The sequence below is a fragment of the Oxyura jamaicensis genome, chromosome 2 (genome assembly GCF_011077185.1).
Source record: "Oxyura jamaicensis isolate SHBP4307 breed ruddy duck chromosome 2, BPBGC_Ojam_1.0, whole genome shotgun sequence".
NCBI classification, from domain to species: domain Eukaryota; kingdom Metazoa; phylum Chordata; class Aves; order Anseriformes; family Anatidae; genus Oxyura; species Oxyura jamaicensis.
Window position 1 is genome coordinate 2,991,834 of NC_048894.1, and position 17,660 is coordinate 3,009,493.

Below are 17,660 nucleotides of genomic sequence, written 5' to 3' on the forward strand. Positions count from 1 at the left end.
TGAAAGGCATAAGCTGCTTTCTTTTTATCTGACTTTTCTTCCCACACAATAATAGATGGATGATATTTTTAAAATGTCCTTCTTTTTTTTTTTTTTTTTTTTCCCCTTGTTCTGTATGCCATGACATGGATATAAGCAGCATCAGCTAGCAGTTAACAGCAAATGACTGTCTTACAATTGTCATTTTTCTGCTGAGTTGAATAGTGTTTGTATTTAAATCAGAGCTTCAGAGATGAGTTATATCAGCAACAATATTATCTCTGTATCCTAGTATTTTATGCTATTAAACTGATCAGAATCCCTTTCTGACTACAAGAGCAACCATCCTTAGTATGGTTTCTTCTTGCCACGTGTCCTGTCAATGGTAAGATGCTCTGGGAGGGTACAAGATGTAATGCAAGGTGCCAGGTGTAGACTTATCAGGCTGTAGTTGCTCAATCCATTCATTCCAGCTAGTTGTGAGGAACCACCTGATTTCTTAACTCTTAACAAAGCCAGTTGTCTCCGCACTGCTGGCTTATGCATTCTCCACTTGCATCGAGGCATTGGGAGCATGAATCACCTTAGGTAACTACACTTTAAGACCAAAGCAGCCATTTCAGATTTGTGAATTCAGATACTGAAGAGCTCTGCAAGTTCCCTTAAGTAACTCCATTGTATTTTTCTGCTACTTGGAAAAGAAAGACATTGCTTAGTTGATTTTTGCTCCTGAAAGTTTTGGAAAGTTTCAGTCCCCGATTATATCATCTGTTCTAGTGATATACATAACTTCCCTTTTAATGATCTCCTTGGTCTCTGGGGCCTGACTATCCAGAGATTCAACACAAATATTCACAGCATCTCTTACCTGGCTTTGTTGCTATAAATAAGGGTCTAATTATTTTTATCCATAGGATGGCGCCTGAAGATCTTGCAGCCTCTCACTGATGTGGAAGTCTGTCCGGGGGAGAAAGCTACATTTAGCTGTGTTCTAAGTGAAGCTGTGCCAATTAATGAAGTTACCTGGTATATTAATGACATGGAGATCCAGTCAAATGAGGACTGGGAGGTACAAGCAGATGGAAACAAATACAAACTTATTTTGAGAAAAGCTCAACCACATCATTCAGGAGAGGTGACCTTTGCTTCCAGGGAAATAATTGCATCAGCCAAGTTATCTGTTATAGGTAAGTTCATATGTTGTGTCTGAAGTTCTAGCCCTGTGGCACTTGAAATCTCAGACTTTGGCATTGAGCTAATACCTCAAATTTTCTAATCTTTGTACTGATTTTTTTCTCTTTGCCTTCCATGTCTCGAGGTAGTGTTCTTTGAGAAGATGCTTCAGGGCAACTTGTTCCTTGACTAGAAATAATTCAGCCTATCAGAATAAAATTAGACCAGGCTAGTGATGGTAGAGATGTTCACCAGCTTTCTTTAACTGCAGTCCTTTGTAAAGTGTAACACAATTGCATGGAAATGAATTTACTCAGAGTTCAACACCACCTTCAGCAAACCCATGGGCACAGGAAGGAGCTGTACTGGAGTGCATGTGGAAAAATTATAAAGGGCAGCAGAGAACCCTATGAAGTCTGCTAATCTACTCAAGTGCAAGGCAACAAGTATTCCAGATTACTGAGTTGCATATTATGATCTTTGTGTGGCTGAAATCCGTGAAACTTGCACCTCGTACTTCAGAGATACGTGAGTGAGAAGCTCTTGGAGTACTTTGTAAGTGGAGAAGACAATAGTTGCCAAATTCCCTTGTGGAGTATTTTAAACAAATGGTTCAACAATATCCATTCCAGCCCCCAAAGGCCTGGCTCCTTCCCACAGTGGGTTAGGTCAGTCATCCAGCAATGGTCATGCTGGCACAGCCCCAAGGGTGGTTATGAAATAACTGCAATGTGTTTTAGCTGTACACTGTACTTGGGATGTTCAAGAGACACTGACTGACCATCCCTTCTTCTTAAATTATTTCAGGTAGTCTGTTCTGTCCCTCTCATGAGTGCTGACACTTGAGAGATGCCTGGTATCTTCCACGGAAAACAGTTTCACATTATTTTGGGCGTTTTCACTTTAGAAATTGTAAAATGCTATCCTTGTGAACTCCTGATGGCAGGTTTTGTAGATGAAATTTGGCTAAAAATAGATCAAAGAACTCTATGTTATGTGGAAAGAAAAGACTGTGGTGTTCAAAATTAAAGAACTGGCTGTTTTACCTTTAATTTATTGGTTTAGTACCTGGTGGCAGGTCATTTACTTGGTAAATGCCATGAACTTGAAAACTAAAATTATTTCCAACTTCTGAGCCAAAGAGTAAATTAGATAAGGAACATTTTCCATTGTACTGAGTATGATTGTCAGTATCCAGTCTGGTAGGACACCACAGTATTCCCATTATGTATTTTTTTGTTAATGGCTAATGCTACGACACAAATAGCAATTACAGAGAAATTAGGTGATTTGCTATTGAAATTACTAGAGTTGTTCTGTAGTCCAGTGGTAACCTGATGGCCATCAAGGCCAGACCTGAAGTGAATAAAATCGAGGTCCAAATGTACTTGAAGCTTTCAGCCAAATTCCTTAATAACACACATAGTATAAGGTCATCTTTATTTTGAATTGGGTGGGACAAAGTAGCAGGAGAAGTGTCACAATAATGTGTGAGATTAAGTGTCTGAGAGGGCAGCTGCAAAATAAATATTTGTTGTTAGCAGTGTAGATCAGTGCAGGAGAAGCCAGTGCACAGATACGTCTCAGTCATGGGCATGTTCCCCTCAGCTTTACAATGAGACAAATAGTGAATTTGTCGTGCTTCCTTTTCATTGTCTGTAGAAAGCTCTCGGATTGTTTTAGTATAAAGCAATATTGTTCATATCATGCATCACCGGACCTCTGTTGTACCTCCAGCCCACCCTGATCCCCCCGAAGAACCAGAAGTTTTAAGTAAGAACAGTCACTCTGTAACTCTGTCTTGGTACAAGCCTCTGAGCGACGGTGGTTGCGACATCCTAGGCTACAAAGTGGAGAGGAAAATCCCAGGTATTGGCTGGCAGTCATGCAGCAAGGGCATTATTCCAAACACGGAGTTTGTCGTGGACGATCTCACCCCAGGTGAACCCTACAGATTCCGCGTCTCGGCTCTAAACAAAGTTGGGGCCAGCGAGCCGGTGCACTTCCCTCAAATGGTGCAGCTAGGTGAGAAAGGAGAGATGCCCCCACAGAGGACTGCAAGCTGTTGTAGGCCTGTTTCGCATGGCATGTCTGCTTCTCCCATTCGAGGTATCTCCTGGAAGAGTTCACTCTGCAACACCTTTCAGTGCTTTGCTGCCAACACAATATTGGAGAAAGAGCTTGGAAAAAAAAAAAAAAAAAAAAAAAAGAGTTCTGGGCTGCCACAAAGCAAAACCTGCTGTGTTGTTAGTATTCGACCCTTATTTTCTCCATCCTGCATCAAGCTGTCTTGTGGCCTGCACTGCATCCATGCATTGTCCGGTCGCCATGAGTTTCTTTTCTGGTGGAGTTCAGATGGAATGCATCAGGAGGGGCATGCTGGAATGTGTTTGACCATGGTACTGATGCCGTGATGGGCAATGTTGTCTTCTTCACCCATCTTCCTCTCTCTTTACATTATTTGCATATCTTTTGTAATAACCCCCACGAAGGAGTGCTGGAGAACAGTTTCTTTGCTGTCTGTTGGTGTAACTTTGGAAGTGGGATGCAGAGCCACTGCCTCAATCTTTCTTTTCTTGCAACTCCTTCTGTGATAACTGAGTACCCAGCAAACTCCTCAAAGTGAGAATAATGGTAATAAAAAAAATCCTCTTTTGCTCTTAAGCTCAGATACTCAATGATGGTTTTGCAACATCTTCCAGTGCATCAGCTGGACCCTGGTAACTCTGCATTTGCTCACTTTGTCTACAACAAATCCAAGGCATTTTGGGCAGTGGTTCCCTCACTCTGCTGAAATGAGCAGAGGGGTGGATCACACTCAGATGTGCACTGCTTGCAGGAACTTAGCTGTGTGCTGAGTCAACGGGTCCCAGTCAACATCTGCACGTTTAATGTATTTGTCTTGACTTCATTTTGAGCCTCAGTGATGTACAAACAGCATGTCATTGGCAAGCCAAAAGAAGATATTTTTAAATATATATTCTTTATGCTTTTTGAGAATTTTTAAACTCTTCCTAAACTGGCTTTTTTTTTTTTTTTTTTTTTTTTCCACATTGGATAAATGCAGCTTTTAATAATCCATTTTATTTTTTATTCTTCTTATTCTTTCTTTGTTTTCTTACCTCCCTTCTAAATATTAAGATCTAGGATTTGTAGGAGTGCTTGAATACTAGTTGTGATGGGTAAATGAAGATCAGCAAATAAACACAGCAATGGAAAAAATGCAATGACTTTTGCATGTATATATTTAAACTGAGCTGGTTTAACCCCTAGGAGAGCTTGTACAGTTTTGGAAGTGCAAACTTTGGATGCTGCCAGAGATTTTTTTTTTCTTTTTCTTTTGCTTGTCTACAGCAATTAAAGAATCTATAAATGAAGGATGGGATGCTTGGACATTTTGAAGAGTGATCTGGAGTGCCTTAAAGTCAGATTGTGGTATGTTCTCTGTGTTAATTCACTTTTTTTTTCTTTTTTTTTTTCCCTAATTACAGAACCTACAGTTACAGTCACCCATCCTTTGGTGGGAGGATCAGTCTCAGAAGGGGACGTGGCTCGCCTGGAGTGCATATTATCAAGTGAAATCAAAGAGAGTGTGACATGGCTGAAAGGAAAAGAACAAATACACGCTGGAGGGAGATATGAAATCATCTCTGATGGAAAAAAGCAAATACTCATTATTCATGCCTTTAAACCTGAAGATCAGGACACATATACCTGCATAGTTTCTCCACAAGTCAAATCTGTTGCCAGCTTGTGTCTTGAAGGTATGGTGTGTGCATTCGGGTGATGTTAAATCAGTTCTGTTTATGGACACCTAATTTGTTTTCTTTTACAAGCTATGTCTAAGATCCACAAAGAATTGTTATTTTCCTTTTTGTTACAGCTCAGTAAATTCATGAATTTCTAATAGTTTTGATCTGCTCGCATAAGATGTTTAAGGTGGGATACTGTTGTCTCTACCTGGGTTTCTGGTGCTTTTTGAGATACCTTAAGGTATCCTGCCTGGCTTTCAGCTACCACTTCAAAAAGCAAGGGCTCTTTCATAGGTTCTACATGTTATCTGCCAGACCCTGTCTTGGCCATCCCAAATGGCACTAGGCCATACTGCTTAGGAAGTTGAATTGCATCCTTAAGGTGTGGATTCAATTGCCCACACACAGGCATCTAGTCCAATTGGGGCACTTTAGGATACTGTCCTTGGCCTCCATCTCGTTCTTCAGAGGGACCCAAATTACTCATAGGTCTTGTGTGGTATCTGTCTTGTGTGGTATCTGCCACATGAGGATGTCCCAAACAGCCTGGACCATCTCCAGTGTCATTGGACACCATGCTGTGGGAAGGTCAGTGTGTCCCCAAGGGTGAGTCACAGCCTTCAGACTTGGACACATCTATCCCAAGGTATCCACAGACAGGTGCCTCCATGTGAGGGGAGTCTCAGCTGCCATTACAGCCACTGGCGATATCTTCAAGACAGTTCATGGCTCCCTGTCTATCTTTAAAATAGGGTGAGCATGAATAAATAGCTTTCCAGGTTCCACTTAAGTCTTAATTAATTAAACTACAACATTTAAAAAGCTCATAAATTTATTCAAATATATATATTCAAAAAGCTCATAACTTTATTTATTCAAATGTATGAGGAAGAAAAAAGGTTATTGTCTGGTCATGTGTTAGGCACATGCATAGAATCACGGGATAGATGATGCTGAAAAGGACATCTGGTGTGTAGTGCAACCTGCCCAAAGCAAGATCACCCTGAACACATTGCCCAAGATCATGTCCAGTTGTATTAAATTTGTATTTTTTCTCAACAAAATGCTTAGTTAAGTGCCACTGGTCATCTTGTGTCCAGACTTTAGAATAATGTTTCCATGTGTTTTTCAGAGCGTACTCATAGACTTTAACATCTTATCAATTTAATTCTCCTCAGTGCCTACAGTGACACTGCTAAAAGAGATCGCCAGGGAAGCGCCCCCTGCAAGCCAACAGGAAGAGCTGGTGGATGGCCATGCCCAGCCCAGGCTGCCCCCTGAGGCTGCACAGGAGGGAGACCTCCACCTCCTCTGGGAAGCTCTGGCCAAGAAACGCCGGATGAGCCGAGAGCCCACCTTGGATTCCATCAGTGAGGTGCCTGAAGAGGATGAGAGGCTCCAGAAGCTGAGGAAGGAGGAGGCAGAGATGTCTCACTATTACTCGGAGGAGTACTCCACATGTGATGAGCTGGCCAGGACAGGAGAAGCAGATTTGTCCTTCACAAGCTCAGATGATGAGTCCAGAGCTGGGACTCCTTCACTAGTGAACTACCTCAAGAAAGCTGGAAAGAGAAGTGTAAGTGTTACTACCAAGGTTCAGTCCGTCTCCACAGGCAAATTATGGAAACAGTGGGAGAAATCCAGTGCGGAGTCTGTTGTGGCTTCCACAGCTGCTAAGCCAGCTGAACCAGAAATAGCAGATTTAGATGATCCTTCCATGAACAAGGCTGCTGTGAAGATCCAGGCTGCTTTCAAAGGCTACAAAGTCAGGAAAGAGATCAAGCAACAAGAGTGCCCCGTGTTTACTGAGACCTTCAGGGACTTCTGTGGAGAGCCTGGAAGCACTCTCCACCTTGAGTGCGTGGCCCACAGCAAAACCGACATGAAAGTCCGTTGGCTGAAAGATGGGGAAGAACTTTCAGATGGTCGCTACTATCACATAGATAATTACAGTGATGGGACCTGCTCTTTGATCATCACTGGCCTGGATAGGAAAGATGCAGGTAAATACACCTGTGAGGCATCCAATAAATTTGGGAAGGTTTCACATAGTGCCAAGGTGGTGATTGGCACTCAGGAACCTCAAGTGCTTCGTAAGGAGAAGCAAATTAAACAAAGCACTGATAGTGAGACAGAGAGCTCCTCTGGCAGCGAGCTGGATGATGCTTTCCGTAAAGCAGGAAGGAGACTTCATAGACTTTTCAGGGCCAAGATCTCAACGGAGATATCTGATGTGGAGGAAGAGCTCTTTGTCAGTGCGGATGAAGGGGACATAGATGTGGTTGACCATCAGACATATCGTGAGGATGACCAATACATTTACATCAAGTTTGAAATCTTGTCCGAGGCAAAAACTGCCGCCACTCGTTTCAGAGAGATGTTCGGTGCTCTGGGAATTCCTGTGGAGATTGACATTTTAGAACAGGGCCCTAAGAAAATTGAATTGCGTATTGGGAAAGCAACACCGCCCACCCATGGGAAGTTTGCACCACCAGTAATAAGACCACCACCACCTTTGCTGACTTCTGATACAGGTAGGCAAAGCACACTTTTTTATTCTTTGAAAAAGGCAGCTGGAGCATGTCAGAATGTTCTCACTCATGAATTAATTTATAATATTTTTGTTTTTCATTTTGTGTAGATATTTTCCTGGAAACTTTGCACTTTGGGAAAAAAATATGAAGTTTTTGTTCTTTCTTGTATGTGGGAGAGGAGGGCAGATCAGTGAGGAAGGCAAGGGACTGCAAAGTATTCACTAATTTACAAAGCTGCTTTTCACAGTAGAAATGTCCCCTACTGTAATCAGATGGCCATAAGTGCTATATGTTTATTGTCCTTACATCAATGAAAGAGTTTTCAGAACAATCCTGAGGAAAAAAAGACATTTTGAAAAGGGGAGGCACTAAGACAATGCTCCAGTTTGCAGCTGTGGTATTGCAATGCTTATAGTGGAATATCTTCATAGTGTTTATCAGGGACTTTCTTCTTGACTGTTGTCCTGGAGAAAAGAAACTACTCTGCAATTTAAAACCCTAAACCAGAAGTCTTCAGGCACTGGGCAGCAGTGCTCCTAAAATACATCTTTTAATACACCATTTTTTTCTTCCTTCTCCCAAACTACCCTGGCTTTAGCTCCCATGTTCATGACTGAACTCCAGAACCAAGAGGTACAAGATGGATATCCTGTCAGCTTCGACTGTATTGTTGTTGGCAAACCCCTCCCCACAGTTCGCTGGTTCAAGGATGGGAAAGCTATTGAAGAAAATGATCATTACATGATCAACGAGGACCAGGAGGGGTGCCATCAGCTGATCATCACAGCTGTGGTCCCCACTGACATGGGCGTTTATCGTTGCCTTGCTGAAAACAACATGGGAGTTGCTTCAACCAAGGCTGAGCTTCGAGTGGACTGTAAGTCTCCAAACCACTGTGGAAAAAACAGAGGGAAGGGGTCATGTTCAGAGGTGGATATATATATATATTTCAAGAAAAATGCTGTTTACATTTTAAAAATATGTACACATTGCCCACAAAATGTTTCACTCTCAAACCAATTTGGTTCAGTTGGATTTTGCCAACACCAAGGTGAGGCTCTGAGCAAAGCTCTTCTGATAAACTGAGATGTTTTCAATAATGCAGGGGCAAGTGGGAGCCTGCTGCAGTAGCAGCACTGAAATCAAACTGCCAGTCACTCACATTAATAGCGAAAGTATGTTTATAGTAAAATAAAGTTTCAGAGTATGTAAAACGTTTCCTTTTCCATTTAACAGTGACCAGCACTGACTATGAGACAGCAGCAGATGCAACAGAGACTTCTTCTTACTACAGTGCCAAAGAATATATTTCAAGGTAAAATATCAAACTCTAGCTCTTTCTGACTTTTGGAATGATAAGATTGCCACGTGGATTTACATGAAGTCTGTTTTTGCTATGTCTGGCGTGGCCAGTTTAATATCGTAAAGGAACACTGACCAGCTGAGTTTTCAGATGCAATAACTACAACAGCTGGACATTTATCATGTGGAAACTTACTCTGGCTGCCTCGAGGCTAACCTGGATGTTTCTTCACAATATCTTCCCATTGCTTTTAATGCCATATGGTGCTGAATCTGTTGTCATAATGACAAAATACGCTGACTGAATTAATCTAAAATAGGTGATTCTGATTCCTATCTCTTTGCTGGCTTGCTGACTTTCATCTTTCTAATTCTAATCACTTCTTAGTCGAGAACAGGAGGAATCTACCACTGAAGAGGAGCAATTGCCCCAGATCCTCGATGAACTTCATGATATTCATGTGGCACCTGGAGCACCACTGGCTAAATTCCACCTGAAGGTGAAAGGTGAGGGGAGCCCACAACACTGTCTGTTGTTCCAGGTTTGTTGTCAGGGTGAAGTGCTGGCCAAGGTTTTCTGATGTGCTCTTCTGCAGTTGTTTCCCCAGTCTGTACATCTTGCACCATGTTTACGGAAAACATAGAAGAATGTCTGTGTGTGCTGATGAGTCAATGCTGATACATTGGCTTTTGCAGCAGCCTCAGGCAAATTAAGTATCTCGTTCTGTTCCTATATCTACAGGGATAATCACAGGCATATGATTCTGAAAACTAAGTCTTGCTGTCTCTGAGCACATTAGTTATAGAGGAGCAATAAGAATTTTTTTTTTTTTTTTTTTAAAAAAAAGACAGTGAGACTGTCCTATAACTTTAATACATGAAACAATTCTAGATTTGCCTTACTTTGTGAGGGAGTCACTGCTACAAGTTAAAAAATGCAGGAACAGCATTTGATGTTGTCTGTCTCTGTCAGGGAGAGGTAGAGATTCTACTCTTGTTTGTTTGTTTGTTTGTTTTCTGATTGTTGCCTGTAAAAATAATGAGAACTCTTTTGGCTTCAGTTTTTGGAGCCGGTACTGAAACTGTGATATAAGCCAGGGTGATTTAGGTCCACATTTTATTTCACCTGGGACTTTTTGCTTTATGTACATTGCAAGTCAGACATGAGCTTTACCTTTCCAACCTGGAAGGCATTTGGATATGCAACAAATATGGGGAGTGCCAGAAACTGAAGAGACACAAAAGAACTTTTATAAATAAACAGAATTTCATGAATTTGCTGTCAGTTCTAGTTGGGTAAACCTTCAAAACAACATCCCAGGGCACAGTTGAGGATTCCTTGACAGTCCTGAAGGATCTGCCTTGTTGGAGATGTTCCCAAATCAGTGTTGCTAATTCTGTTGTCTGTGTCTGTAACTGCTCTTCACAGGGTACCCAGAGCCTCGTCTCTATTGGTTCAAGAATGGACAGCCATTAAAGACCTCGGATCGTATCCTGAAGATCGACAAAAGGGAATTTCACTCACTGGAAATTCTCAATGTCACTAAGTCAGATGCTGGCCAATACTCAATATTTCTCATCAACTCTGCTGGTTCTGCATATTCATCAGCCAGGCTGGTAGTCAAAGGTAATACTTGCTTATTTTTGGCACCTGATTTTCTCTGTTCCAGTGAACCTGTCCATATGTATAGTTATTTTTCTTGAGAAAGACTACCAAGGGAAATCAAGGGGGATGGGGAAGGCTGTAGTTAAAACATGATGTGCTTTAATCTTAGTTCTCCTGTAAATTCACTGTGAGTCCCAAAGATGAGACATATCACTTCTCTAGGATCTGATTGTTGTCTCATAAACATACAGTTTACTCCTGCCCTCATTAACTTTAATGGTTAATTTTACTAAAACTGATGGCCTCTTATAAGTCATATGTGAGGCTGTTGTAGTAAGAAACTGTCATAAACTAAAATTTTGAGAGTTGTGGAAATTGGTGTTTCCAGAGATGACCATGTGCATTTGTACTTATTAACATAAATGTTCTGAAATTGCTAACTAGGTCATCTTGGTAGGGAGGCATTGTAATTTATGATGTAAAAATATTTGCAAATATGTGTTGCAATGGTACTTGAAAACCTGAACAGGATACATTCCTATGTTATAGGACTATTCTTGTCATTATGAATAAATGTACTTCAGAATAATGTTTTAATAGAACTAAGATTTCTGTGTAATATGTCCTGCAATGGGTAATCCCCTGGAATCCCCTTTCTGTTTGTTTGTTTTTTTTTTTTTTTTTTTTCATCAATACATGGACAGAAAGGTATTTGTATTTGTCATTTGTTTTCTTCTCCTTGTGTTACAGATCCTGATGAGAAAGAAGAGCCAGGAACAGGTGAGAGAAGCCACAGCAGGTGATGACAGAGCCTGTAGGAATTTTTCAATAGTCTAAACTCACACTGAAGTTGTCACCATGTTTCATCAATAATGTCATTTTCAGATTCCCATGAGCAGCTGATACCACCAAGGTTCCTAGAAAGATTTACTAATAAAAAGGTGAAGAAGGGTGCCAGCATCACATTATCTGTAAAAGTTGAAGGTAAGTAAGTAGTTACCTAGTCTCCCTGCATAACGTTTAAATTGCATAACTTCATGATACATTTTGGATGCTCTCTGACCCAAGTCATTGCAGCCTCATCTCCTGTATTTAATCTGAAGTTTGGGACTTTACTCCCAACTCTAAGAGATTTTGTCTGCTTTTCAGGAAAGCATGTTACTCATCTTCACCTCCATTTTTCTGTACGTAAAAATAAGGATAATAATACTTACTAGTCTTATGAAGGTGTGTTGATTAACAGCCTAGGCTTTAAAAAAAGTTTTGATGTCTTTATGAGTGTGCCACAGAAACGTTTATGTTCCTTCACTATGTATTATGACTTATTTTTGGAGAAAAATCAGGAAGCAAAAACCAAAAGCAGAATTTTCTCATAGCATGGCTTGTCATTGTGCAGAAATAACACCATTAGAAAAAACTAAGTTCACTTCATTGGTTTTCCTTTAGGACATCCACCACCAACTATTACTTGGCTGAAAGAAGAGTCTCAGGAAGACATCCTATGGATCAAACCAGATACTCCTGGATATAAACTTGCCAGTTCAAATATGCATCACAGTCTAATCCTGTTGGATGTTAAAAAGAAGTACAGTGGAGCTTATACATGCATTGCTACCAACAAAGCTGGCCAGTCCATCTGCACTGCCATCCTAGAAGTTGCAGACGGTAATTTTTTCTTATAATAATGACGTTCTCCATATTACCTTTCATACAGTTCCTAGGAGTATGACTGATAAGGAAATTAAACAAAAATAAATATGCTTTCACAAGATTAGCTATGACTTTGCTTGCCTTCCAGATGATGATTCTCTTAACATTTATAATGATGTTTTTATTTCTGACTCTATCTTCAATTAAAAGCAGCATCTTTTCTGTATAAGCGGAAGATGAGTATGAGAAAGAATCATCACATTAACCACACACACAAAAAAAAAGGCAATGTAAAATAGCTGGAAAATGGCACCATAAAAATATATTTACGGAGTATGTATCTCAGCTCAGGAGCTACTAACAAAGTGGATTCACCAAGTCTGTATTCCCAGTGACCCATGTCTAGAAAGTGTGCCCAGAGTAAATATATAAAAAGACCATCCTATGTCTTCTGTCCTCTGATGATAATCCCTAATCTTGCAGTGAAAGAAGCTGAAGTTCTGACCCAAGAGCGCGTGATGGTATCAGAAGCCATAATGACCACGCTGGGGTAAGTGGCAATGTTGATATCATCCTGCAGAGGTTCCCAAGTCACTTTTAGGCAGTGTTGTACTTTGGACATCTTGTATACATGCCTCAGCACCAGAGTTCACTGTGAAATTATGGGCTGTGTGTGACAGAGGGCTCACTGGTCTGGTTGCTACAAGGTAGCTGGAAAAGATTTTGGTAAAACAGTGAGAAGTGAGTGGCTTAGTACCTACAAAAAAAAGAGCCTATTTCCATTGAGGATCCTGAACATAAATTTTGAATACCAACATCTGTAGTACTGACCATTGTCTCTTTATAACTCATCTTTCCCATCACTAAAATGGGACTAGCCCTTACCTATAGTCCTTGATATAGGATATGCAGAGCATTCATTTATGGACACTAGTAAAATAATTTGAGGCCCCATGAATGAAGAGTCCAATAAATGCTGTAATATCAACGTCAGCCATTTCTTCTCGATTATCAAGGAAGATAGGGATAAGGGACAAAAAAAAAAATATTGCTTAGGGCCATATAAAAATCTTATTAATTTTCCATCCTCTAAGCAGACTGCCCAAAAAATTGCAGGGTCATGTGCTTGCCAACAATTAAATACACTGATGCTTCACAAAAAAAAATAATAAAAAAAAAAAGTATTAGATCTAAAGGGTCTGCTCACAACTTTCACTTAGAAATGCACATAAAGGATAACCTCTTGATTTGCAATACTTGGCCTAGATATTAGGGAGGTACATTCAGAAAACTGGTATCCATCTGAACATGCTTTAGCTTCTAGAATACACCTAGCCTAAAAGCATTGATCAGTCTTCCCCCAGAGGGTGCGTTTCCCATCCTAGGAGTCAGTTTGCTGTCTGGAAATGTCTGTCTCCATCAGTGACAAAAGGGACCTAACCAAAAAGCCGAGGACATGAGTCCTGGTTGGGCTAAGTGACACTAGTCTGTAACTTCCAAAAGTTTATAGCTGGTATTCCTCTATAAATGTTCGGTTTGCTATATGGTAGTCTTTATAATGGTTGATAACTTTCAGCTGAAACATAATTTCATTAAAGCATCAAGCTTCCCTGTTAGCGTTCAGGTTTTATGGCTGATTTTGGAGATTACCTGCATGAGGATTTTGGTGTGAAGCAAGCTGCGCTATGAATTCAGTTGGTTCACTGCAACATCTCCCAGGGGTGTGCCCAGGGGCTCTGTTAGGCACACTTAGGAGATACGTAGTTTGTCAGTCAGAAAATGGAGCAAGCAAGCTCCTGCTTCCTCAGAGCTCCCAATTCCCTGCTCCTAATTCCTACAAAGAATTAGGGCAGATTGGTTTGTGCAATGAAAATTTATATCCTTGATCACTTTGTGGTAATTTCTTCACATAACCATGCTCAGATGCTTCTCTGGAAGATTACAATGAATAAATAAATAAATGCTGATGCTGTTTCTGTAGAGGCCTGGTAGATCATTGATTTTCAAGGTCAGAAAACCCACCCAAATTGCCATAATTTGACAGAAAGGGTGTTGTCTGACTCCCAGAAGTACAGGAATAGCAGAGATGCTGCATTCAGAACATTAGTGTCTTGACAGAGCTGTAATTTTGGAAAACACCACAAGCATATGTTCATCAGATGCAAGCAAATGGTGCTGGTTTTTCAGTCCTGTGCAGCCATTTTCAGTCAGTATTGACAATGTACTCTCCTGCTCCTTTCCCCCTGGCATGAATTGTCTTGGTGCTAGTAAAAGCTGTCATTATAGCATGATTCTCTTTGGAGTCAAAATTCCTCCAGTAAGAGCTGTCAGCTTGTCCAAGTGGCACCTGAGAGACAGAGGCTACTCCGCAACCCATTTCCCAAGCACCCAGGTCTTCTCAAGCTACAGATTTAAAATAAGTCAGGAATAAGAATTCTCAGGTGGGATTTGGCTCAAAGGTTAAGACAGCCACGTGTTTGTGCCTGGATGAGCCAGCTGCTCCAAATCATGTAGCCAAAAGGAACTCAGGCAGTACAGACTGTAGGATATAGAGTGATTCAACTCAGCCAGTGCTGGTGTCTGCTTTTAGCGTGAACCCTCTGACACTGAGCTTCTTCAGTGACCCCCCGCAGCTGTGTTAGGTAGCAGTGGAGGTGTCCCGGATAAACAGCACTGCTCAACACCAAGCAGAGTCCTAATTGAGCTGTTCTCAGCCTTCATGCACAAGTTGTGAAAAGGAGGGGTTGTTCCTCATTTAGTTCTTCTTACTACACATTTCATTTTAACTTCTAACTATGCTTTACTCTTTTTTTCAGAGCTGTTCATCCCTCTGAAGGTAAGGTATTTTCTCTCTCCTTCTTCTGTCCTTTGTACCTACAGCTGAGATTGCCTATGTTTTTCATGATCACCGCCTAAATCTGTTCTCTTGTAACTGTCCAAAATATTGGGACTTTTGGGGATTGGTCTCTGTTCAAGGTTAAATTTTTTGAAGGAAATGTGAGCAAACAATTTTAAAAGCAGCGGAAGTGAAGAAACGTAGACCTTCCTTCCACAGAAGCTTCTGTTACTTAAAAATCACTTCCCAATGCCATATTGCATGCTTAATAGATTTTTTGTTTGTTTCCAGGAGATCTTGAAGCTGGTAGGGAAGGTGTACCCAAAACCCCTATTTCATTAGCTGATGTTGGAACAGAAGAGTTCTTCCAGAAACTCACCTCTCGTATCTCAGAAATGGTATCTGCAAAAATAAGCCAGGGTAAGCAACATGGCAAACGCAATTTAATTATTATAGAAAAATATGCAGTCTTTGTTATCATTTGGTCTTTAAATATCAGATTTGTGAAGCAGGTTCTGAGACAGCCTGCATAAGCATATGAACATTAGTAAATGTTTAGTACTAAGTATTTTAGTAAGACCCCATCCAAACTGACATCTTAGTCTACAAAATTGAAGAACAAATAAGATACTACAATATACTAAGATGACTAGTGTCCATCTTAGGCATACAACGTTTATTTAAATAAATAGAATTAAATGTAAGCTTTGTAGTGTAGGGCAAATTGTAAAAATGGAAGAAGTTTGTTTGGAACATCTTAAGTGCTTTGATTTACTCAGATATGTATCCCCCCTGAGTAAGAGAGGGATCCTGAGTTTTCATGTAGTGAATTTTTATCTTGAAGCAAATATAGAGACATACCTCTCCTGCAGATATTCTTGCAATGCAGTAACTATGCATGCAGTAGGCACATAGCCTCATGCGTTAAAACATCTCAGTTGTTTACTCAGTCCTATATATCAGTAGGATATCACACTAAATACTGCAAGTGCTCTTCTCTGGCAATATTTGTTTTTGTGACATTGAAAGTTATTACAGATTTGGTTCGTGTTCAAATAGAAGATCTTAATTTCTTACTTTTGGGTTGCTCTGCTTTTTAGCTACACTTCGAGTGCCAGGTGCAGAAAGTGATGAGGAGTCAAAAACTCCCTCTGCATCTCCTCGGCATGGACGATCCAGACCTTCATCCATTGCTCAGGAGTCCTCATCTGAATCTGAAGATGGGGATTCCAGAGGAGAGGTATGATACCTTTATGGAGAATTTTCATGCAAGGAGAAAACCTTACTTAGAATGACCGGTCTCATGTATTTTAAGGATCTCCAACCCCTTTGGGGATGTACCTAACTTCAGTAGGTGCATTTAGTGGTAAAATATATTGGACCTGTGATATAGAGAACAGAGATTCAAATTCTCATAGCTCTCCATGAGACATTGAACAAATTGTTCAAGTCAACATGGTCAAAACATAATCATTTATTTATTTAATGCCTTTTGTCTTCACAACACAGCTTCAGAAAGTCAGAGCTTGATTTTCTGTGGCTTTGGTTATAGTTGATCAGAAGATCTGAAACTGAGGACTTTTCTGAGAAGTCCTTTGCATGGTACAAATAGAATTTAGTGTAAATTGGGATAGTTTTGAATGTTCATTTCAAAAAGTTTCCGAAAAGAAGAAAAAAAATATTAAACCTTTGGCAATGTTGGCTAATTTTGACATTTTCAGGGCCACTCTTTTTCTTTGGGAGCAAAATTCATTGTTTCATCATGTAAATCCCAAACAGCTTGGACAGTTTTGAAACTATGGATTAAGCCTCCTTAAAACTGTGTCCAACTTGCAAAAGCAAATAGTGATTCTTTTTGCCATAAAGGGGCTGGGAAATACAACATTAAATATAGATAAACACCTATGTTCTGCTGGTGTTACTGTATTCAGTTTTCAGAGCTCGAAATAACCGTAATTTCATCCACACAGATCTTTGATGTCTACATGGTCACAGCTGACTATGTGCCTGCTGCACCTGACAAGGAGACCATCACTTTGAAGGAAGGCCAATATGTGGAAGTCCTTGATTCAGCTCATCCTCTGAAGTGGCTGGTCAGGACTAAACCCACAAAATCCAGCCCCTCTCGACAGGGTTGGGTATCTCCAGCTTATCTGGACAAGAAATTAAAGGTGACTGATCATACTGTGTTTATTTTTAATGTAAAATTATGTGGGTTTTTTCCATTTATAGACATGGTTTTTGCATGAAGTAATTATTGAGGAGGTCATTGAAGAGGTCTGCAAAATGATTGGGCTTTTTGCATGTTATGATTAGGCAATATTTCTGTGTGCATGCAGGTGTGCCTGGGTTTGAAAGAACTAATCATCTTTCAGCAAGAAAGAAATTTCACACGGCTGCTTTAGAAATTATTGAAAGTGACAGTGAACACACGAGGGATATTTCTCAGTGTGTGCTGATAAAAGGACTGTTAACTTAGGAGAATATATTTATTTATTCTTCTGTTTCAGTTGTCACCAGAGTGGGGATCAACAGAAATTCCAGAGTTTCCTGGAGAATTTGTTTCTGAGGATGAATATAAAAGGAAGCTAAGGTATGGTCTTGCCATTTGTTTTTACAACTCTGAGTCTTGCTGTTTTTTGAACTAACATGAATGTTGGCATTGAGGTACCTTCTGCTAGACTTGCCTTTTTTGTTCCTCTGAGGTCTGACACCTACCCTTTCTAAGACTTACAATATTTGAAGTTTGATTGATTTTTGCCATTTTCAGCCAAGGAGAAATCTAGACAATATAAATCACATTGGGTGACTTGAAAGGAGGACAAGAG

At 40.3% G+C, this 17,660-nt stretch overlaps 1 protein-coding gene across 7 annotated transcripts in view; it reads left to right on the forward strand.

Annotated features, from left to right (window-relative positions):
• OBSCN (obscurin, cytoskeletal calmodulin and titin-interacting RhoGEF) overlaps nt 1-17,660 on the forward strand; it is a 182,777-nt gene that overhangs the window by 112,164 nt on the left and 52,953 nt on the right. For 6 of the 7 annotated variants that reach the window (XM_035317274.1, XM_035317268.1, XM_035317271.1 and 3 more), the window contains 17 exons: nt 894-1,166; nt 2,890-3,177; nt 4,644-4,916; nt 6,083-7,438; nt 8,037-8,315; nt 8,675-8,753; nt 9,129-9,247; nt 10,170-10,367; nt 11,097-11,126; nt 11,232-11,330; nt 11,793-12,011; nt 12,480-12,546; nt 14,813-14,832; nt 15,124-15,252; nt 15,933-16,072; nt 16,803-17,003; nt 17,343-17,425. In XM_035317274.1, coding sequence (XP_035173165.1) covers nt 894-1,166; nt 2,890-3,177; nt 4,644-4,916; nt 6,083-7,438; nt 8,037-8,315; nt 8,675-8,753; nt 9,129-9,247; nt 10,170-10,367; nt 11,097-11,126; nt 11,232-11,330; nt 11,793-12,011; nt 12,480-12,546; nt 14,813-14,832; nt 15,124-15,252; nt 15,933-16,072; nt 16,803-17,003; nt 17,343-17,425 — 3,853 coding nt within the window. The remainder of the gene's footprint in view (nt 1-893; nt 1,167-2,889; nt 3,178-4,643; nt 4,917-6,082; nt 7,439-8,036; nt 8,316-8,674; nt 8,754-9,128; nt 9,248-10,169; nt 10,368-11,096; nt 11,127-11,231; nt 11,331-11,792; nt 12,012-12,479; nt 12,547-14,812; nt 14,833-15,123; nt 15,253-15,932; nt 16,073-16,802; nt 17,004-17,342; nt 17,426-17,660) is intronic. The other variant, XM_035317267.1, reaches the window with a different exon arrangement.